The sequence below is a fragment of the Cervus canadensis genome, chromosome 21 (genome assembly GCF_019320065.1).
Source record: "Cervus canadensis isolate Bull #8, Minnesota chromosome 21, ASM1932006v1, whole genome shotgun sequence".
NCBI classification, from domain to species: domain Eukaryota; kingdom Metazoa; phylum Chordata; class Mammalia; order Artiodactyla; family Cervidae; genus Cervus; species Cervus canadensis.
Genome location: NC_057406.1, coordinates 49,387,150 through 49,411,391, shown reverse-complemented (window position 1 = coordinate 49,411,391; position 24,242 = coordinate 49,387,150). Strand labels below are relative to the sequence as shown.

Genomic DNA, 24,242 nt, shown 5'->3' with positions numbered 1-24,242 from the left:
ACAATGACAGGTATCCATAATTATAGTATTATATGGAATAGTTTTACTGCCCCTAAAGCATTTAATATAGGAAGCTACAGAATCACACTTGAGCTGGCTCCACTTGACCACTCCAATCTTATTGATTATTCTCCTTACTCACTCTGTCCTGGCCATACTGGCTTTCTTTTTATTCCTCCAGAAGGTCAAGCGCATTTTCTCTTGTTCTTTGCTCTTGCATTGACATTACCTAGACATTTCTATGCTCTTATATTCACATAATGGTTCCCTGTTGTCATTCATAGAGGCTGTAGATGATCCATGCAGTCACTTACTAATCATATTACCTTGGTTTTTTTTTTTTTAATCTTCATAGCACTCATTACTATCCAAAGGGACTTTATTTATTTAATAATTCATTATCTATATCTCTTCCACTCCATTCTCTGATACCCATTAGAAGGAAAGATAGAATCTCATTCACAGCACATAATAACACTCATTTGCTTATGTTCACATAGTAGGTAGTCGGAAATATGAAAAGCAAATGAACAATTAGTATATTTGCCTAAAAATCAATGATCTTTATTTGCTAAAGTAATTATAACTTTGCCACACATTTATTTGCTGCCTTCTTTCATCTGACTTATGGAAGGAAGGGAGAAGGGGGTGTGTGTGTGTAGAACAAACCTTGTCTGCTCGGCTCCAGATGGCTTTAGGAGGTGGTTCCCCACTGATGGGAATCTCTAGACGAAGCTTATTTCCTGCAATTACCGTCACTGTATTGTCAGCACCAAGACCATCCAGGTTGATCTTAGGTGGATCTAGAATACGAAACATGGCCTTTGTCATCAGACATTTATTTCCACGTGATTATACGGGTTAGGTCTTGTCTAGTGTTAAACACTGGTAATAACCAATATTTTATTTGGTCAAAAAGGATATAAGAGGAGTCAAAGCAGTCGGTACCAGTACCTTGCAAAACTATTTCATTGTTAAGTTCTCTTAAGAATCAACTATTAACATTGTACCTAGCGGTTAATACCAATTCATGTATTTTTCTTTAAATGTCACATTTTGAATATAATTCCAAGGTAAGCAAACCCAGAAAAACAAGAATACAACTCTGAAATGATTTCTTTTATCTACTCACCAATAACATGAACTTTGGCAGGCAAAGTAACAGAATAGGCATCTGGTGTGAATACATAATCACCTTCGTCCTCAACCAGAGCATTGGCTATCACTAATTTGTGGATTCTAAGGAAATGAAAAAACATATTTCTAAGACTGTGCAGAGATTCAGACTGTTTAAGACCCAAACTGAGGAGACACATGGTTTTATCTTAACTTGCTTAGTGCAGCCTGCAGAGAGAGTGATAATAATGTGAATACTTGACTAGCCTATTTTTTGAGCCACATTCAGTATTTATTTTGGGCTATATGAAACCATCTCTACAAATACAGCCTGTTTACTATGCAAGAATCTCTTCTGCCTTTAAAAAATTTCACAGCTTAAAAAAGAATAGAAGATAACATCTCACTGATGCCACTCTAGGATTCAAGAAATTACCAAGAATAACCTTGACTTTGGTTTTTTTATGCAAACCTAAGAGCAATAGTTCTTAAAAAAAAACAAAACTGAGGCATAGTTGATATACAGTATTCTATGTTTCAGACATAAAATATAGTAATTCATAATTTTAAAGGTTTTACTCCATTGATAGTTATTTAAAAATATTGGCATAAGAACAGTAGTTCTTAACTTCATTGGCATCACGAACCAGTGAATATCTGATGGACACAATGGCACCTCAATCTGGAGAAAAACAAGTATTTTTGTACACAGAGAATCTGCTTACAATTTCAGAGGATTTGGGGGGGCTCCTGAAGTTCATAGGCCTCCTAAGAATCCATGGATTCAAGTTTAAGGACTCTTGGACTTGCCCTTCATCTTTGCTAGATTCTGGAATATTAAGCAACCTCCCCACTAGCGAAAAAAAAAAAAAAATGTGGAAAGATCATGTGACATTTATTAGTTAGGGACAGTGAATCCAATTTGACCAGTTCCTCAACTCGAATTCAATATCATTCTTCTAAATTCATGTTTATATGGAAGGACTCAATCAATGGATTCCAAAATAATACAGCACCTCACTGTGAGGTGCAGGTACCAGGTCATGAGTAAGACATGATGTACAGCAGAGAAATCACCGATTCTTGCTATTTGGAAGCAAAAGACCAGAAATAGATACTCTCCCTATGACTACTCTTCAAACAGCCTTACCAATCATCTAACTTAGGAAGTAGAAGAAGCCAGGATGGGGACAGCCCTCCAGGGATCGCCCTAACTTGTTTACCTTCCTTTGTGAACAATCTTTAGATGGTCAGTCTCCTGAACAGGTAGGCCATTTTTAGTCCATTTTCCTGTTATGTTCTCAGATACTTCACACTTCAAGCAGATTTCTTTTCCAAGGTTTACAGTCTGATCAGTCAGAGGTGTCAATATCTTCAGAGGTTTTACTGCAGAAATAATAGATAGCTATAAGTGCCAAATCCAAATTTCAGACAGGCCAAGATGGTGTTGTTTCACAGTTTCACTATAATGCTTGTTTTGAAAATGAGCATTTGCTCCAATGCAACTGAAATATTCCAAGACAATGAGAGCATAACATACATTTCATGTTTGATTATCCATGATTTTATTCATGAGAAAGACTAGAAGAATCCAGAAAACTGCACCCAGTTGAACTGAGCCAGATAGGATTGTGCAGAACGCACACATACACCTGAAATATCGACCAGTTACTTTAGTTCACCCTGTGAAATGAGCCACAACCATGCACGCCTGAGACTACAACTCTCCCAATTTCAGATAACCTCCTTCCACTGCCTCCAAGAGCTCACAAGCTGCAATATTTTTAACCCCACTTTCACGAGCAAATTTCAGATCTTTTTCAAGGTAAAGTGCCATATTTATGGAAATATTTACTAGACATGTGTAAAACTGTGCCACTGATTTTTTTTATTAGGTTCTTACCATTTTATTTTATTTTAGCTGCACCATGCAGCATGTAGGTTTTTGGCTCCCAGACCAGGGATTGAACTTGCGCCCCTTGCATTGGATGTAGGAAGTCTTAACCACTGGACCATCAGGGAAGTCCCTCATTTTACTTTTTAAAAACTGGGTCCCTGAAAAAATTATTGAGTGTTGTGTCTGTAACCCACATTCCCCCTTGCCCCTATGATTTTCACTGCATGACTTTGTACAGCACAGTAATTTTTTAAAATGCGTGTGTTAATGTTATAGCAGGACTAACTATAATTGCTGAAATGAATATAAATATCAGATAAGGATCTGCCTATAGTTGAAAAAACTTTTTTGATATTACACTACAATTGCCATTATCCCACAAAACATAAGGAGTGTACTGTGATTACTTCCAAATAATTCAATGGTCATATGAATTGCAACTGGACTAAGAAATAAGGAACAGGACTTCACTCTCCACCTATAACTGATCTTCTTGTGAAGTTTGCTATTCTAGTTTTCATGGCTAACTGGAAGGGACAGGCTCTGCCATTAAGAACTTACTATCATCACGGGGTATTTGAGGAAGGCCATGAATTCTCTCACACCTCTAAAGCCTATCAGTGGATTAGCTCTTACAATCTTCTCAATTGAGGCCCACTAGTTTGAGTAACTTCTCACCCCTATAATTCAACAATTATAGAACGTTGAATGTTTATTGAATAGATAGCAAATTCACCTAGGGATTAAGCAAATAGGATATCAGGATTTGATATCATATCTAAGTATTTATCATCTATTTATATGGTTTTGGAATTAAAACATTTCTTAACCATTTGGGTAACTTCTCTGGCAGGTGATTTTTATACTTCCTTCTCAGTTCAGTTCAGTCGCTCAGTCGTGTCTGACTCTTTGCGACCCCATGGACTACAGCACGCCAGGCCTCCCTGTCCATCACCATCTCTCAGAGGTTACTCAAACTCATGTCCATTGAGTTGGTGATGCCATCCAACCATCTCATCCTCTGACGTCCCCTTCTCCTCCTGCCTTCAATCTTTCCCAGCATCAGGGTCTTTTCCAATGAGTCGGTTCTTCGCATCAAGTGGCCAAAGTATTGGAGTTTCAGCTTCAACATCAGTCCTTCCAATGAACACCCAGGACTCATCTCCTTTTTCCTCTATTTCTTTGCACTGATCACTGAGGAAGGCTTTCTTATCTCTCCTTGATATGCTTTGGAACTCTGCATTCAAATGGGTATATCTTTCCTTTTCTCCTTTGCTTTTTGCTTTTCTTCTTTTCACAGCTTTGTAAGGCTTCCTCAGACAGCCATTTTGCTTTTATGCATTTCTTTTTCTTGGGGATGGTCTTGATCACTGCCTCCTGTACAATGTCACAAACCTCTGTCCATAGTTCTTCAGGCATTGTGTATCAGACCTAATCCCTTGAATCTATTTCTCACTTCCAATGTATAATAGTTAGGGATTTGATTTAGGTCATACCTGAATGGTTCTAGTAGTTTTCCCTATTTTCTTCAATTTAAGTCTGAATTTGGCAATAAGGAGTTCATGATCTGAGCCACAGTCAGCTCCTGGTCTTGTTTTTGCTGACTGTATAGAGCTTCTCCGTCTTTGGCTTCAAAGAATATAATAAATCTGATTTCAGTATTGACCATCTGGTGATGTCCATGTATAGAGTCTGTCTTCTCTTGTGTTGTTGGAAGAGGGTGTTTGCTATGACCTGTGTGTTCTCTTGGCAAAACTCTGTTAGCCTTTGCCCTGCTTCATTAACTCCAAGGCCAAGTTAGGCTGTTATTCCAGGTGTTTCTTGACTTCCTACTTTTGCATTCCAGTCCCATATAATGAAAAGGATGTCTTTTGGGGGTGTTAACTCTAGCAGGTCTTGTAGGTCTTCATAGAACCGTTCGGCTTCAGCTTCTTCAGCATTACTGGTCGGGGCATAGACTTAGATTACTGTAATATTGAATGGTTTGCTTTGGAAATGAACAGAGATCGTTCTTTTTTGAGATTGCATCCAAGTACTGCATTTCAGACTCTTTTGTTGACTATGAGGGCTACTCCATTTCTTCTAAGGGTTTCTTGCCCACAGTAGTAGACACAATGGTCATCTGAGTTAAATTCACCCATTCCAGTCCATTTTAGTTCATTGATTCCTAAAATGTTGATGTTCACTCTTGCCATCTCCTGTTTGAGTATTTCTAATTTGCCTTGATTTGTGGACCTAACATTCCAGGTTCCTATGAAACATTGCTCTTTGCAGCATCAAACTTTACTTCCATCACCACAGCTTCCAACATCCATACTGGCTATTGTTTTTGCTTTGGCTCCATCCCTTCATTCTTTCTGGAGTTATTTCTCCACTGATCTCCAGTAGCATATTGAGCACCTACCGACCTGGGGAGTTCATCTTTCAGTGTCCTATTTTTTTGCCTTTTCATACTGTTCATGGGGTTCTCAAGGCAAGAATACTGAAGTGGTTTGCCATTCCCTTCTCCAGGGGGCCACGTTTTGTCAGAACTCTCCAGCCAAGCCATGTAGGGCCACCCAAGACGGATGGGTCATGGTGGAGAGTTCCTTCTCAATACTGGTACTCTATTAAACTGAGTACTAAGTTCTTAGAGACTCTGATTGACATGATATAGACACTCAGCTAGAATGGAATCTAATTTGACACATCTAAAACTGTCACAGGTCGAAGTCAAACAGATTGAAACTTTTCTAAAACTGAATTAACAAACACAACACACTAGTAAAACAACTTGGGAGACATACAAGGAAGTCTTACTCACAGTCCACACTAAGTTTAGCAGATGACTGTCCTCCTGTTGTCATTACAGAATATTCTGCAGTATCAGCCTTTGTTGCTCCGTCTATGACCAAAATGTGTTTTTTGCCTTCAACTCTAATGTGGTATCGTGATTTTGGACCAGGGACGATTTCCTCACCATTCTTAAACCTGAGTTAAATAGATGATTTTTTTTTTAAAGTTTTATAAAAAATGCTTCAAGAGGTAGTCACCAGACACTCAAGAACTGCTTGTTGAATGAAAGAATGTATGGATCAGTCTCTATCAATAGATGACTACTGTAAGAAGTATTACCTGAAAATTACATTAAAAAAACAAAATCCCATTTCTTTCACTCAAGATCAATTAGATAAAGCTGCTAAGGGTAGATATTACCTATGTTTGGGCTCTTGATGCACACTACTAAGAATAGCATTTTAATACATTTTAAAGATAGCTATGATTCTAGGTTACAATGAACAATCTGTTCTAAACCAAATTACTAGTGATTCCTGCTGCAGAATATACTGTCTCTCAATCAAGATTTTAAGATTCCAGATCTTCTAGTCTTTAATTTTGAGGTTACTCCCAGTGAACTTGAGAAAACACATCCCATCTGACCCCCAAAATATGTTTTTTATTTTTAAGAAACGTTCAAGTAATTTGGTGATTCTAAGTCTAAAATATTTTTCTGAGATACTGTGACAATAAAGTGACTAGGAGTAACATAAAAAAAGTATATTTTCCATAAAACTTGCCGTCATGGCATAGTGAGAGCATGTATCAGAAAGAGCACCTATGGGCTTTGGAGTCAAATAGACATGGGGAACCTTGAAATATTCATTTACTAGAAAGTGCCTACTTCCCTATATCCTTATCAATATAGCTATCTTAATCTTTTTTTTTTTTCAGTCTCACAGGTGAAAAAAGCCAGTATCTTGGGATAGTTTTAGTTACATTTTCTACTAACACAAATGAGGTTGAGATCCTTTTCACATGTGTAAAAGCAATTTCCTGCTCTCCTAAGTATGAAGGCCCTTTTTTGTTTATTAAAAATGGACAGACTTCAGGATATCTATTTACCATTTTACATTGGCATCATCTTCAGACACTTCACATTCTAATTCCACTCTTTCCCCACAATAAGCTTTTGTATCTTCCAGCTGTTTGGTCACCATAACTGGAGGCTCTATTGTGGAAAAAAAAAAAAAAAGAAAATCAGAATCATTAAATGCCCCAAAATCTGCTCATGACCCTGGTTTGTTCACAGATGAAAACGCAACAGTAAGAAAGTGTGGTTGATCACAGAGTGATGGTTAGATGGTGGTAGTTAGAAGGTGGATTTTTTAATGACTTTTCACGGTAAAATAAACAGTTGGCAGCCTTGGGTAAGTTTCACATAGTTTCCCAAGAACTCTTCAAATCAAATAAATGATTGTTTTAGAGAACAGACACACTGTATCAAATAGTCTTCTTTGGGCAAATAAGATAGCAGAAGATAGACATTTCTGAGGAAGGAAAATCTATAACACTAAAATTCTCTACTTATGGTTTTAGACAGATGATAGAGATTACAGAATTGTCTTAAATTTTTTTTAAATTGAAGTGTAGTTGATGTGCAAGATTACAAAGCTGTCTTAGTCACAGGTCCTCATAAAGAAAATAAATGCTTCATGGCTTCATTGACACCCTCCAGCTCTTTTCACTAGTAAATGATGGTCTTCAGCAACCTCAGTGCCAACCATCGATGACTTTTACTAACGAAGCTGTTTCAAAGGAAATGAATTTGTGATGAGCTGAATGTGTGAAACGTTATCCAGTAGGCTTTGTTGGGTTTCAAAAGCTATCCCTAGAGCAATTAAATTGCAAAATACTACTTACATGAGCCAAACCACAAGACATTTTTACTCAACAGTTTTTTTCTCCTGTCAGCTTTTCTAGTCTTCAACAAACCTGAAGATTAATTAGGATACCCTATAAACACCCGTACAAAGATGCTTCAATCCACAGCCAATCTAACAACCCCAAGCTAAACCATCTCGAGTGGTACTACTATCTCTGCTCTGGAGCCCAAGAGCTCACTTCACCATTTTCATTTTTGATTATTACCCCTGAGAGAAGGAAAGCCATTGACTCTTAATGGTTACGTAAGAGATTTCACTTTACCTCTCACAAAGAGCTCAGTGGAACATTTCTCGTCACCAGCTGTCACATAATACTCCGAATCATCTGTTAGCACACAGTTATTGATAAACATGATTCTTTCACATCCTTTATGTTCAAAGATGTATCTGTTTTAAATAGGAGGAAGATAAACAGAATCTGTGAATCCAATTTTATTCTTTTCTTTATTGCCAGCAAATTTGGCTTATAATTCCATAATATTTGAAAGTCAGAAATAGTCATTTTGATCTGCAATTTATTAGCCATATCTTACATAGCTTAATAAACATTAAACATGAAGTCAATTTCTATCTTTATAACACATAATGTAATACATATGCATATTTGCATATAATATTTGTCATTATTTTCTTTTATATATGATTTTTTGAATTCTCAGGTGGCACTAGTAGCAAATAACACGCCTGCTGATGCAGAAGACATAAGAGATGCAGGATAGATCCTTGGGTTGGGAAAATCCCCTGGAGAGGAGAATGGCAACCCACTCCAGTATTCTTGCCTGGAGAATCCCATGGACAGAGGAACCTGGCAGGCCATATTCTATAGGGCTGCAAAAAGTCAGACACGACTAAAACAACTTAGCACACATATTTTTTATTCCAAACATAAAATCAGTACTCACATATTTACCAATGAACAATTTTTAACCTATTGTTGGAAAATACAGTAGGCTAAGATTTTTAACTCCTTACACTTTTTAAAGTGATCAATTCATCTACTCTACAGAGGGAGAGAAAGTTTCTATTTTTCATTGATTCATTGAATTCACTCCTTGCTAGCCCAGTGACATTTTATTGGGTGAATAAATGATTACACAATTTAAGCAATAATATGAATTTAATCATTAATATAGATGGTAATTCTATACAATGTGATATTATCTTAAATGAGCTTAAGAACTAGTATTATCATATATATCATAGTTATCATCTACTGAAAAAGAACTTAAGTGGAAACAAAAACCTGAAATCCAGAAGACTGCAAAATTTGATTATCTGTGATCTAGATTATGGATGGGTATATTAGAGCATTATAACAGATGAAAGAAAGAGTTCTTACTTGGCAAATTCTCGAAGACTTCAAGAACAAAACACTAAGCAACATTTTTCAAGATAAAAATAACCAAGTAAAATTATGTTTTTGGTAAATTCAGGCTGCCTTCAAGAGACTTTTACCAGATGTAAACATTATTATCACAAAGTCACTCTGAGAGCAGGACCACATTAAGAAATTGGAAACTACCTAATTGTTCCACAGAAGTGACAGATTTTCAGGATTAAAGCCCTTTAAAAATATACACATGGTTCCTGTTAACTTAAAAAAATATACTGGAGTTGAAAATCTCTCAGACTGAGAAGGATCTCTGTAAAGTAGTTTCCTAATAGCCTAGCAATACCATCAGAAATCAGGGATTAGTTTGTTTCCTTCATTTGGGAAAAGGGTCAAAAAACAATAAAACATAGGCTTTAGATGCTATTCTGGAAGAACAAAAGTTATCTCCTTATAAAGTGTGATTCCTATAACAAACTGGTATATCGAATACATATTTCAATTTTTCTCAAATTTTTTTAAATTGGGCAAAGTTTGGCAATGCTCTGAAGTAATCACATATAACCTACAATGACACAAAATCATAATTACAAGTACTTGAAACAGTTTATATAGAATTAAAACATAAGGCAAGGTTTAATTTATATAGCAACATAACTTCAATGCTTCCAAAATACATAAAAAGTTTTTGCCGTCCCCTCATATGATTTTGCATCATACGAATATAACTAAAAAGTGCTTTCAGGCATAGAAAATCAAGTCAAATTACTCTTTGATTTATATAGTTACTACTGATTATCTGCAAATTTGACTTACTTTGTACTGGGTCGAATTTCTTGACCATTTTTATACCATTTCACCTCCAACTTTGGATCTGCCAGTTCCACGACAAATCTTACCCTGCCTCCTTTATCAACCTGATATGCAGGATCAAGAATTCTTGCAAAAGCTAGTAGAGAGAAGATACCAAACTATGTTAATATGTATATGCATATGATATGAATTTAAATAGTCAATCTGAAAACCTAAAACTGAATAAATTGAGACAAAAAGAAAAAATAGGAAACTTTCAAATAATCCCTCACATTTTAGAATTCTGCATTGATTTATAAATAATAAGATGGTTTAAATTTTTTAAGAGAGTCCATATGCTTTTGGAAGGAACGCAAGTAAAGAATTATTGAAGAGGCTTTAAAAATGATTGTCTTCATTCTTTGGGCAATGTATAATATAAAATATCCAAATGAAATCTGAACTTGAAGGACATGCTTATTCTCCTAAAATGATTATTTTCAGTTTCATTGGCATTATCTGTGTATATCTATCTTCCAGATAGTTTTTTTTAAATCATAGAATTTATGAGATACTTCCAACCACTCATGAGCTTAAATGGAATACCTTTGACTGATTGAAACAGTAAGCTTATCACAGTTTTGGTACTGTGGAAACCTGCGCAAATATTGACATGCTTAGACACTTGGGTTACCTCAGCAGGTGTGAGACATGAATTCCCCATGACGTATCAAATGGGTGGAAGAATGTTAACAGTAAAACAAACACAGAATCTACTCTACCTAGATAAGAACCAGGAACCTGAGAGAGATGCAGCGGATGGAGAAAGGGGCTGCTGAGAAATCCCCAGGAACACGGGAATATTTAATATTCCATTACACGTTGCGTCACTGTAATGTACTTTTGTTACCTTGAACCTTCAGCAGCTGTCCACTGCCTACTTTGCTGAGATGTGCGGGGCGATGAACTATTTCACCCGAAGCCAAGTTAACCAAGAGAAGCGGAACCCCTACAAATGCCACTGCAGCTAGTCCGACCTGTAAACCCAGGAGGAAATAGGGAGGCTTATCGTCTCCGCTGGGAGCGCGCAGACGTCCTCACCTGCACTTTTCTTTTCCACTCTGCGCATGCGCTTGAGCCGCCTGAGCATACCACGCAGGTCCGTGATGCCGTACTGGAAGGCGATTTTCTCGTACTCGCTGGGTTTCGCATTCTTCAGCAGCTCCCACACGTCTACCTCGGGTTGTTCCTCCTGCGGCTTCACCTCCCTATCCGGGGAGAACCATTGCCTAGTTTAATAGCTGCCCACTGGCCTTTAAAGACCAGGAAAGTCGGAGTATGGTACCGATTTTTTTGGTTCGGCGCTAAAAGCTCTGTTTATAGCCTGAGTACTTAAATAGCCAAGGAGAAAGTCTACTTTGCATGAAGTCTCAGTGCAACTTCTAGATAGTCAAAGATCAGATCCGTGCACTTGCATTAACGCTCTCGTTTTCCTAGTTAAAAACACAGTATTAAGGAGATAGAAAGATTTCAGGAAATATCGTTTAGCTCTTTTTACTTATTTTCAACCTGAAAATCCAAATAGGAGATGAGATTTGGAGAAACTTAAAAGATCAGTTTTCATCTAGGATTTAGATATTGAAATAAGGTTTAAGAACCAGAAGATTTTAGGTGTTGGTCCATGAAAGAACAATGCTCCTTCTGCCTTCGTTGGTGTGCATACCCTAACTCTGCATGGAGATGGTACCAATAACAGTGTTTCAAATCTTCAGATTTTGGAAATAGCATTTTCCCTACCATGTTAGTAAATGTGTACATTAACCATTTTTTGTTGTTTTTTTAACACAAAAAATATTTGAAACTGTGACTAAGCACACTTGGTCTTTGCTTCTGTTTGTTTGGTTTGGTTGTTTTTCATATGATTTTTGTGTATACATATTATTTTAAAGAGAAAACTTCTTTTTTTTTTTTCGTAAATTGTCAGAATGAAAAGAATGAGGTTCAAAATTCTCTCATATTTCATCTAAAAGTACTGTCCGGAACTTTTTTAGAAGTAGTTTGGGTATAAACTGCTTTGAATCATGAAAATATAAGTGTGAAACTATAAAGCAAGTCATAAAGTGTTCCATGAACAAGCTAACAGTAACTTACTGTGATTATCAAAATCATGACTCTAACTTTTGACCACTGGCAAAAGAACGTATAGAACATATAAAGAACATATATAACTACTGTATACACACACATACATAGGATTTAAAGTACATACACTTGTATGTATTTTAAAAGCTAAAAGTGGAACAAAACTCAGGAATAAGCCCTCTTCAGGGAAAGAGCCTTAGTTGTAAATGCTGAATATAATTTAAATTGATTTCCTTAACTAGCTAAGAAGTTCCAATTTTGTTTAAGTTTAGTTGACTGTTTTTATTGACTAAGGTTAGACTGGAAATATTTTAGTGACTACTTACTGTGAATAATGCTGGTTTGGGTATGATTTTTCCAGGAAAACTGGTCAACACATCTTAAACATCAGTGTGAAAACAGGTGCATGCTATCATGATAGCAAATAATGAGTTACATATGTTTGCACTGTCATATTAATTATACCCATTTCAGAATTTCTTGAGGAAATACTGGGTTATAATCATAGGGAAGGGTAGGAGAATGGAATAGAGTTTAGGGTGGCATTAGGCAAGGATGGCTTCTGCATATCTAATTTCCATTGTCATGTAAGTCTTTTGCCCAGTAAACGATGTTGAGGCACATCTGGCTAACGGAAGAAAGTGAGAGGTCATTGGTCCCTCAGCGACCTTTATGGGAAGGACTAGAAACACCATTAGGAAAATGTGCTTCTTAAAGATTCAAGATCCAACTCTTCATTTCACTGAAATGGTAACTACGCCCTCTATTAACATAGGGAAATTGATAAGCTTAAGAAAATTGTCCTGAAGTTGAAATATTAGTAATAATTTGTCAGGTCTACTATATCTATTGCCTGAAAGCAGTCTACATTTCAAATTTAACATTTAAATATTTTGTAGGAAGTCTTGGAGAATTGCGATTAAAATGTGTATGTGTGTGTATACATTTTATTTTTTCCTGTGGGACTTTCTTCAATCCTCTTTATTATTGCTCTATTTTTGTCATATTAACCTGAGTCTCCACATTGTAAAATCATCCCATTCTACATTTTGTTCCATTTGTATCTCAACCAAAAAGAATTACCCACGTATTTCAAATATCCACTTGACATTGGTGAAAAGATTTAAAGATATCAATGACAAAGACAGATAAAAGAGCTAACAAGAGGTACACATCAAACGCTGAGAATATCCAGGTGTAAGGGTGAATGTTTACACGAGGAAGTCACTAAGGAATAAAGACTATTTTCAGTGTGATTTCTTGAGTCAGTTTTGTTGATAGATTCATAAAACTGATCATCCTCACCATTTTTTTCATTAACACCAAAATACATCCCACTCTACCACGACCTTAATCCTATCACCCTTTGTATACAAACACAAGTAACCTCTTGCCTCTTCCTTACTTTCCTCTCCACCACTCAACTGAAACCCAAATAGCAAGGAGATGGATTCCTCATTTTGTACTGGAATATGAGGTCAAGGTGCCCATCTGTAGTATTTCCTTAACTCATTCAGAACATATCTTTACTTACCATGGTGGCTGCACATGACCGTATCTGTACGGCTATATTAAATTTCAGCTGGGAGAAAAATCCAAATTTCTATAGGCACTACTGATTCCTTTCTGAGAATTAGCACAGACCTATATAATATTTACAGTACTTCCATCTACATCAAAATTTCTATAACTTGACAATCCTAGTGAAATACAAAGCAGTTATAGAAATTTTATGTAGAATAAAACTTTAAAGTATTTATATAGGTCAGGTCTCATAACAAGATACTGCCCAAAGACTAAATGTGATTTATCTAATGTCTATTTGGAACATGCTAACTTTGTTCAGGGCAGGGAGATATTTCGTTGTATAAAGATGTTGGTGCTAATGATATTTATTCTCATGAGGATTTTGCCATACACTCTAGGAGTAGAAATGTTATTACCACATGTTATTACTACAGTGAAAACACATGCAATTCACAAATTAGTAGGAAAACACAATGATTTCCAAAGTTATACTGATGGGTTAGTACGTAGTATATTAAATGAATATAGTCTCACGGTGACAACAATCTAATTATGAGTCAAAATCATAATTAGGGGATGTGAAGAAAATGAGAACTAGAGACATGTTGACTGCTCAGTTTTTTTCTAATACTTTTTTTCTATAGTCATTTTGACCATTAATTAGATTTCTTTTACTCTGAAAACTACTGATAGAACTAGCGTGTTCTTTTTTCTTTCCTTTTCCTTTTAATCAGACTTGGCACTTAATAATCTATTACATTTTTATTGACTGATTATGTGTGTGTATGTGTATTTTGTCACTTTACTAATGTCAACTTAAAAAAATTGCACAATGTGAGAGCTCTGAATTAAGTTTTATTTGGGACAAAATGAGGACTGCAGCCTAAAAGACAGCACCTCAGATAGCTCTGAGAAACTGTTCCAGAGAGGCAGTGAGGAAGGTCAGTATATCTGTGATTTTGGTGAAGGGGGAATACACACAATTAAGCACATATTTTTCTGGAAAATTTCTGCTAGTCTCATGAAGCTTTTGCTAGTTATGAGGAACAGTCGTTATCACAAAGGATTTTAATGCTTTCTAGATATGAGGAGATATGAGAATTGGGCTCATAAAATCAGCTCCTGAAAATATCTGAATATAACTATCTGAAGACCCGTCCTTCCAGTTTTTCTTCCAAGCACACAGTGCCTCATTTCTGCTCTCCACCCTGAACTCCTTTCAGGGAGTATTGAAAATCAGCGCACGATTCAATCTTTGTAGAGGAAGATGGCAAGTACAAATTAAATCGTTGATACTAATGTAAGTTCTTCAAGGGAAAATGTCACATTTTGGGGGGAAGTGGATATTTATTTGACACCTGTATGAGTCTGGTCTCTTACATTTAACTTAATTCTCTCAATAATACTCAAGTAGTTTTTATTCTCTGCATTTACAGTTGTGGAAAGCAAGTCTCAGAAAGGACATATCACTTGACCAAAGTCATGTCCAGTAATTAGTAAATGGGAGAGCTGAGACTCAAATCCATGTTTTAACCACTACCTTTTTCTTCCCACAAATATGTATTTATATCTTTCCATGTGCCAGGCGCTGGAAGGCATTGGATTTCTTTTCCTCACCTCAACTAGTGTTATAGTCTACACAAAGAAAGCATTTAGCATTTTCCTGGTTGAGTAAATGACTGCAGGGAAAAAAAACCACCCAAAACCTCTTGTCTTCCTAAAGTTTTAACTTGTTATAAATGTACAAGGTGCCAACTTCCCAGGCAGATTCAGAGTGATGTTTCTTATGTGGAGTCACAGGAAGTGTGCTGACTCAGAAAAGGGAACTTGGATGTAGGTGCCTGCCCTCCCTCAAGCTACCTGAATGACTTGGGGTGAGTCACTCAACTTCTCTGGTCTTTGGTCTCTCACTTGTAGAGCAGGAAGAGTGTGGCTCATTAAGGTCACTTCATATTCTATTGCTTTAAAATACTTTTGGAGAATTAATAAATATTATTGAGACCAATGATTATTTGAAGTATCCAGAGAAGGAATGATGTTTTTGATACTGCCAAAGTCTATTGATTGGCTAATATCCATTTGGTTATTAATAAATGGCACCTGTTAATGTTTCTGTTCTCAGCTTAAATGTTTAGAGCTGGGGGTGAATATTTCATTCACAGGGGTTTGAATAAAACCACCCAACTAAACTAAGAATGAAGACAAGCCTATTTATTACCATTTGTAATTTGTTTTGAAGCACATCTATACCCATGATTTTCAGTAGACATAGAAAGCAGTAAGAATAATAAGAAGTGAACCTAAAAGACTAAATGAAGCCCAATATCAATATTATATATCATAAATTTAGAGTTGTAGTTTTACTGTTTATTCACAAATTTGGTACATAAACACCATCCTAGCAAAAGCCATTTTCTTTATGTTTCTTCTGTGCTACAGCAACTATCTAGACATGTATATCTTTATATATAACATATATATAATATGGTATATTTATGATTATGTATGTGCATATATGGACTTCCAGGTGATAAAGAATCCACCTGCCAATGCAGGAGATGCAGGTTTGAGCCTTGGGTTGGGAAGATCCCCTAGAGAAGGAAATGGCAACCCACTTCACTGTTCTTGCCTGGGAAATCCCATGGACAGAGGAGCCTGGTGGGCTACAGTCCATGGCGTCACACAGAGTTGGACACGACTGAGCGACTAAAAACAAAAAACAAATATGCATATTTAGGGCAGAAATTCTATAAAATGGTTGTGTACTAAATATCCATAATGAAAGTTTATAAATTTTATTGCCAGAGAGTACAAAGTTAAAGGAGCGTGAGTGATAATACTAAACACTAAACCATTTCACTACTATTTTATCCCTTCTAAAAATGCAAATTTGGGGCATTTTAAATATCTCTGAAATAAGGATGTACCTTATAATCAGCAGTATGTCATAATAAGCTATTTGGACAATTTTTTTCATTGCTTAGTGGTTTATAATACAGGTATATATTAGCATGGTGTCTTAGATTTGGTGAAATACAGTAAATCATCAATACTATGTTAAAGTAGGTGTATATATATATACATATATATATATATACACATAAATATATACATCTGCTGAGACTTCTACCAAAATTTTGAAATTGACTTTTCAGTCAAATATCAAAAGCAGGAGAATGGCAGCTTTATTTATTCAATCATGATGAGGGATCATGATTGAAATAATAGGAATCATGAGAGAAATAAGAAGTTTTCAGGCATTTAAGTCTTCTGTCTCAGTTTTCAAATTTCCTCATCCCCTACTAAGAAAATATGTGAAGACTCATAAAACATTTAAAAAGAAAGTAAAAGCATCAGCTAAAATATTTAGCAGATTAGTAGGCAGTTTTTTCACTGTCTCTTAATCAACACTGTTATAATATTCCATAAGCAAAACACATTTTAAGAAATGAGAAATTCTTTGAAAAAGATCCACTTTAAACTTGACTTCTCTGAGTGGGTATCTAAAAGATTTCCAGGCCAAAGCGCCTCACTCCATCACTGGGTTCTCACCTACGTTTCAGGAGACCACTAAAGTCAAGTTCTCCTGCATCGTCTTGACCTTCTCCACTGTCATTAACAAAAGAAAAGCAAATCTGGGTTTAATGCTGAGACACATATACAACAATTCCCCCAAACACTCTACGTACAATGTATATGCAATGTTGTACTAGCACACAAATCATGGGACTAAATCAACACAAACAGTTTCTTTTCACACAAGTGACATTTTAAATTTTGGAGGATGTACTTGTGGAAAAGTAAACACAAGGAACTTGTGTTACTCTACGATCTCAGAAGACACATTTTTGTAGATTGCATATGTAAAACTGCTTGGATTTGTGTTAAAACAGAGTAACACAAATGCACTAAAGCCAAACAACACAAAGTACTTTGTTTTTGCAAGTTGGGGGCTCTGGGAATGTCCGTGTGTAAAAAGCAAAGGACTTTTGCCAATCTCTGTTACTCCAGTCACACAGAGATTGGCTTGAAAGATGAAGTGGACCAGTGTCAAATATATAAGTACAAAGCTTCTATTCAAAGGTAACCTCTTTGTGTCCATCACTAGACGAATCAGGTAATGTGATACCAACATAACATAAAAATGGAGCTAGTGCAGGGCTTTTTAAAAGATGCATTCCTTTCTCTTGAAAGGGAAAGGATTATAAGCTTTTTATTTTCTTGTTAATATTTATACCATTTAAAATGTGTTTTCCAAAAGTTTGTCTTTGAATTGTTGAGCCCTTTACTAGGAGTTTTTAAAAGTGTTTTCCTGTGGAGAAATGCATCTTAATTTAGGCATGCAGCCACCTTCATGATTTCATATAAATTCTAAATGGAAGCTATGAGCTGATATTTAAATGGTGCAACATAGTTACTTACATGTTTAATTTTTTAATGAAGATTTTGTTTCCTGCGCTTTACAAATGTTAGTTATGGTTTCTAAGAAAAAAGCCTGCGGGTTCAAAAACAGCGTGTATAACACTTTAAATTATCAGAATTGAACTCAAATAATGTGTCCTCAAAATTTCTTTAAAGCAGGTATTTGGAAAAGACCTATTGACGTAAACATATTTCTATTCTCTTAAAGCCTCAAACTAAGTAGATGACATCTTTCTCTCTTAAAAGAGACATACGTAGGATGAACCTAGTGTGAGATCTATGTGTTTGTTAACTGCGGGGTGAAGGGAAGCTAAGAGATTTTGGAAGTTATGACTTTGAAAAATACAATGGACTGATCAGGACATACTACATATCTTTTAAGAGTAATTACACTATTCATTACTTCATAATTTAGAAAGAAATTTTGCCTTTTATGAACAAGGCTAAATCATTGCTTTATACTAGTTTGGGATGACTTTCCTTACTCAACAAAACTGTCATGTGGATTCAGTCTTAGGAAGAACAAACCATTTCCTCTCATTAATGAATTTCTATTTTGGAAGAATTCTAGATAAGTAAAGAAGTACAGAGAAGAAAATAATACCGGGAAGAAACTAGTCGCATTTCTCACAGGCTAGAAAATTTTTTTCATTTTTCTTCCTTGACTTTCTGATTTTTCAGCCTTGGTGGTTGCAAAATAAATCAGGTAAGTATCTATATTTTGCCTTTCTACAATGTTCCTTATTCCAGCAGACTCAATGGTCTTTCATTTAGGATAATCCCATACTTAAATTGTGCTAACTTTAGTAAGGAGCTACTTAATTGTAGTTTTCTGGACATATGGTCTAATAGCTCTGTATGTTGATTCCTAAATAAAAAGCAATGTAAGTTTTCTGACATTACTTAACTGATGCTATATGAGATGTGTATTGTTATACATTTTTCTGGGTCATTTGGCAGAAAATAATGCAATTCATGAAGAAGCCACATATGAATAGTAAGAAAATGTGTCTTTCTAAGGCAACAGTGAGACCTGTAAAATAAGAGTTTCACTATATCAAGAATATTCTAAAACATGATCAGCATATACACAATATGGCATTAAGCCCATGGCATCTCTTGAAAACTAACTTCTCAATATTCAGTATGTTTGACTTTGGTGAAGAGACTTGATCTCATTTGAAATATAGAGTGTGGCGGAAGGGAACATGTATTTGAAAATCCTTCACTTTCATGTTTTACAAAAGATACCTAGATCCCCCTTTTGAAGTTACCTTCTCTTGAAAGCAGATCTGATGTCAATGTTTGGAGTAGTCCCAGTAGATTCTTTGAAAGGAAAGAAAACGGTAAAATAAACATCCATGCAGAACCCAGTTTTGTGTTCAGTTCCTCTCCAGGCTGTGGGGATTCTTCCGATGCAAGGAATCCGCTGAAGAGGGTGGGGGAGGGGTGGCTCTCCTCCGCTGGCTGAGCTGCTGAGACATCAGAGCTCATCCTCCCTCCCTCAGAATCAATGATGGGACTTTAGGAGTTCCCCTATCCTGTTGTCATTCCACCTGTGTGCCCATTAGAATCATCCAAGGAGCTTAAAAAATATCAGCTTCTTCATCTCCCTGCTGAAAATTTTGATTCACCAGATTGAGGATGGGCACCCAGAAATCACTATTTTTAGAAAGCCCCTTCGGTGATTCTCAGATGCCTGGCCAGGTGAAGGAGCGGTGCTCGGGACCAGAGTCCCACTTAATATTGAAATCTCGACAGCACCTCCACCCATGGTCCTTCAGCCTCTTGACAATTCTCAGACTGGGACTCTCACAGCCATCTGTGGTGTCTATATGGCTTTAAAGAAAGAGCTAGTGCTAACGTGAATATAAAATTCACCTTCTCATAATTTCCACCTTTCGATTCTAATCTGCCTAAACACTTCTCGAAGAAACCGAAAATGAGCCTTTCCCTCTTTCTGTGACAGCCCTTCTGTGATTTATTACAATGAGTCATAAATGCTGGACCTCCTTCACTTACACATTCAAGGTGAATGGACCATGATTCCTGGATTCTTCATCCTCCCAGTTACCCTACTCCAGGAGGGATCCCAGTGGAGATACAGTGCCTATGACCAAAGGCATGACCCCCAAACATGGAACAAGTAACATGTTACAGAGAGCCGTAGCACTTCCTAACCTAGATCCTGTAACATTTGTAATGCTCTGGTTTTAAATTACATCAGCTTTGTCTAAAAATACAAGGCTATGTCACACTTCTGATTTCTTACCAAGTCAAATTTCCCTTTGTTTAATTATCCAAGTATTGCTTTTTTCCCCCTAATCTACATATATACCTTTAATTTATTTTTATCAAATTCACTCTTGGCAGTACACAGAACATATAGATGAAGAATGTCTGTATCTGACATTAGTCCTTACAAGAGAAAATCCTCCCTTCTACCTGGGTTTCCTGACATTCTTGTCCCAGGAAACTTTATTTTCAAAATCTCGTACTAATAAATGATCTTTTCTCCTCTATCCTTTCACACCCCATTAAAAAAAAATATCACACTTATCCAGACTAGAAGCCTCTCTTACCATGTACTTCAAGATCGAATGAACAGCTGTCAAACTTATCCTTATAGGTGACCTCACATCTGTAGTTTCCTGCGTAGTTCTCTTTGGCTTTGATGATCTGCATCTCGAATGTGTATACCTGCAATGAAACGCATCCGAACATATTTCAGTCCTACCCTGCTGGCAGAAAAAAGCCACCACATTGCGGTTATTTCCCCAAGTCCACAGCGCTGGCTTAAAGATGTGTCTGATCTGGGGATTCGGGTACAATGTTCTCAATATACGAGGGGTCAGAGCAGTGCTCTGAAGTGCTGGGCACAGCAGGGCCACCACACTGGAGTATAAACAATGGGAATGGTAACTCCAGTGGGTGTTCTGGAACTGACATCCCTCAAAGCTGAACCTGAAAATGGCCTTTGACGTATGCAGAGGAGCGAGCCGGCCAAGCCCCTGCAGAGGGGCTCAGGGTCATACCCGGCTATGTCTTTCGAAGGTTTCCTTCAGCTGGAGGTGCTTCCCAGCTTTGCTGGCCAGGTCCATCCATTTCCCTTTGAACCATTTGACTGTGGGCTTTCTGAGAAGATCTTCAGCTTTGACTTTGGCTATAAAGGTGATATTTTCACCTAGGAAAAAAACACAGGCAATTCAGACTGTGGTTTAAAAATTGCCGTTTGTGGCTTCCCAGGTGGTGCTAGTGGTAAAGAGCCTGCCTGCCAATGTAGGAGACACAGGAGATGTAGGTTTGATTCTTGGGTCAGGAAGATCCCGGGAGGAGGGCATGGCAACCCACTCCAGTGTTCTTGTCTGGAGAATTCCATGGACAGAAGAGCTTGGCGGGCTACAGTCCATGGGGTCGCAAAGAGTCAGACACGACTTGAAGCAACTTAGCATGCACAAAAGGAGTCAGACAGGGCTACTATGATGTGACTGGCACAGCTGGAATTGAACAATGGAAGGGCCCTGACATTTTTTATGAGCACCCTAGGTTCTAGGATACTCCAACTGCTTCTGCTTTTGAGGTTTATGGAGCAGAAAAGGAGCAATGGGGAAATTAGGGGAAATAATTTTGGAATCCATGCACATGCAATGTGTATAAAACAACCTATTCAGGCATACCTCATTTTATTGCACTTTGCTTTATTGTACTTCAAATTTACTGTTTTTTTTTTTTTAAACCAATTGAAGGTTTGTGGCATGCCTGCATCGAGCAAGTCATTTTTCCAATCTGTGTCACATTTTGGCAATATTTCAAACTTTTTCATTATTGTTATGCTTGTTATGGTGATCTGTGATCAGTAATCTTTGATGTTAGTATTACAAAAAGATTATGACTCACTGAAGGTTCAGATAATGCTTAGCATTTTTTAGCAATAAAGCATTTTTAATGAAGGTAAGTACATTGTTTTTTTAAACATAACACTCAGTTCAGTTCAGTCGATCAGTTGTATCCAACTGTTTGTGACCCCATGGACTGCAGTACATCAGGTTTCCCTGTCCATCACCAGCTCCCAGAGCTTACTCAAACTCTTGCCCATTGAGTTGGTGATGCCATCCAACCATCCAACCAACCATCTATTGCATACCTAAAAGACTATAGTGTAACCATAACTTTCATATACACTGGGAGGAAAAAAATTCTTGGGATTTGCTTTATAGTGATATTTGCTTTATTGTGGTGGTCTAAAACCAAATCCACAATATCTCTATAAGTATGCATAAATATGAAAAAATGAGAAAACACATACATACCATACATTAAATATGCATATATATATATATATGGATTTTTTCCATCCTTTTTATTAGGCAAGATGATGCTAAGACTGGAGTTACAAGAATATGACTAAATGAAGCTGATCTTTTTGAAGTACAGTCTCCTATCTATTTGTATTGACTCATTAGACCTAAAGGACATCAAAATTCTAGCCCAGTGGCCAGTCCAACATTTTGGTGTCTTCCACAAACACAAGGAGAGCAAGCATTTCTATTCATATGCAGTGTGCTTCTATATTCCAGGCCTAAAAGAAGTAATTTTAGACTGTAGTCAGCTGTGTGTTCATCTGCAAAACATTTGGTGTCAAAGACTAGTTCTGATCACAATATTCCTTATAAAAATTCATTTAGCTAAAAGTCCTGGACCCCCTAGTCACTCTCTGGCTTACCACTTTGTTTCCTTCATGGCATCTGTGATGGCGTTTGTGGTCATTTGTTTAATTTCTTCTGTACTACAGATTATTGAAACAATAGCTGTCACTCAAAAGAATACTTTTCAGCCATAAGAAGGAATAAAACACTGATTCATGCCACAACTTGGATAGACCTTGAAAACATTATGCTAAGTGAAAAAAACCAGATACAAAAGGTCCCATATTATTGTGTGATTCTACTTATATATTAAATATCCAGAATAGGGACCTTTATAGAGACAAAGAGATTATCAGTTGCCAGGGTTCGGGGAGGGAGAAAGCGGGATAAAGCTGGACAGGATGCAGGTTTGTTTTTGGGGAGTGTGTGTACTCAGTTGTGTCCAACTCTTTGTGACCCTATGAACTGTAAGGCCAACAGCCTCCTCTGTCCATGGAATTTGGGGTGATGAATGTATTTTGGTACTTGGTTATACAGTTGTTTGAAAAGACCCTGATGCTGGGAAAGATTGAGGGCAGGAGGAGAAGGGGATGACAGAGGACGAGATGGTTGGATGGCATCACCGATTCAATGGACATGGGTTTGGGTGGACTCCGGGAGTTGGTGATGGACAGGGAGGCCTGACGTGCTGTGGTTCATGGGGTCGCAAAGAGTCAGACATGACTGAGCGACTGAACCGAGCTGAACTATACAGGTGAGTGTACTAATAGCTACTTATTACTCATTGTAAAATGCTTAACTTTATGTTATTTGAATTTCGTCTTCATCTGAAAAAAAAAAAAGACCAGGATTTAATGCTTGGAACTCACCAACTTTCACGGCTCCGCCTTGAGGCTTTTCCACGAACAGGGTGGATAGCTGACTGTTGGCATTCTGCTTGTCCTGCTCTTCCCCAGCTGGTGGTTCACCAATAGACCATTCTAATGAGCGGGAAGGAGGAAAAGGATCATTTCAGGGCTAGGTTCTTTTTAGGCACACTTACTTACCTGGCTTTGTTTTTCTTGTCAACACAGAAGCTTCTCTCTGTCTAATTAACCTGGATAAATATAACATCATTTTTTCCATCCACCTTCCCAACAGCCATCAGTAGAGACTGAGCAATTCCCATTCTTAAAGGGCTATCTCTTCCAGATGGAATCTAATTTCTAGGAATAGCAAAACTTCTCAGAAAGGTTGTTACTCTTTCCTGGCAGCCAAGTTTCCTTTGTTTCCTAGTTCTGCTTATCCCCTAACTGATAAATACGCGTAGGAAGGCCATAAAAGCAGAGCCTTAGTGTTCTTCCAGGTGACAGGCTATAAAGCCTTGTCTGTACAACAGCTGAGTTGGAAAAGACTAACGGGATGGATCAGTCTACAGGTCGAGTGGGAAAGATCAGGCTGCCAAGCCTGGCCTCATACGTCCAGATTCTTCACTGCTATATGAGTAGATAATTCCATGATGCTTGTATGATGTGGCCTTAGTTTGACAATTAAGTAACAGATCGTGACCTGCAGGCACAGATTTCAAGAACTCTAGGATCATCCTGAAAGAGAGGGGAAAAACTAGAAAAACAGAAAGAGAAATAATCTCTTTGAGGCTTTCCCATGAAGACAGACAATCTGGAAAT

At 37.1% G+C, this 24,242-nt stretch overlaps 1 protein-coding gene across 25 annotated transcripts in view; it reads right to left on the bottom strand.

The window, feature by feature from the left end:
* The window catches only part of MYBPC1 (myosin binding protein C1), a 94,282-nt gene that overhangs the window by 35,785 nt on the left and 34,255 nt on the right, over nucleotides 1-24,242 (bottom strand). For all 25 annotated transcript variants that reach the window (XM_043439997.1, XM_043440000.1, XM_043440005.1 and 22 more), the window contains 13 exons: nucleotides 23,445-23,555; nucleotides 20,965-21,113; nucleotides 20,512-20,629; nucleotides 19,204-19,255; nucleotides 17,060-17,116; nucleotides 10,940-11,106; nucleotides 9,863-9,995; nucleotides 7,979-8,103; nucleotides 6,896-7,001; nucleotides 5,817-5,983; nucleotides 2,340-2,502; nucleotides 1,133-1,239; nucleotides 670-803 (listed from right to left, as the gene is read on the bottom strand). In XM_043439997.1, coding sequence (XP_043295932.1) covers nucleotides 670-803; nucleotides 1,133-1,239; nucleotides 2,340-2,502; nucleotides 5,817-5,983; nucleotides 6,896-7,001; nucleotides 7,979-8,103; nucleotides 9,863-9,995; nucleotides 10,940-11,106; nucleotides 17,060-17,116; nucleotides 19,204-19,255; nucleotides 20,512-20,629; nucleotides 20,965-21,113; nucleotides 23,445-23,555 — 1,589 coding nt within the window. The remainder of the gene's footprint in view (nucleotides 1-669; nucleotides 804-1,132; nucleotides 1,240-2,339; nucleotides 2,503-5,816; nucleotides 5,984-6,895; nucleotides 7,002-7,978; nucleotides 8,104-9,862; nucleotides 9,996-10,939; nucleotides 11,107-17,059; nucleotides 17,117-19,203; nucleotides 19,256-20,511; nucleotides 20,630-20,964; nucleotides 21,114-23,444; nucleotides 23,556-24,242) is intronic.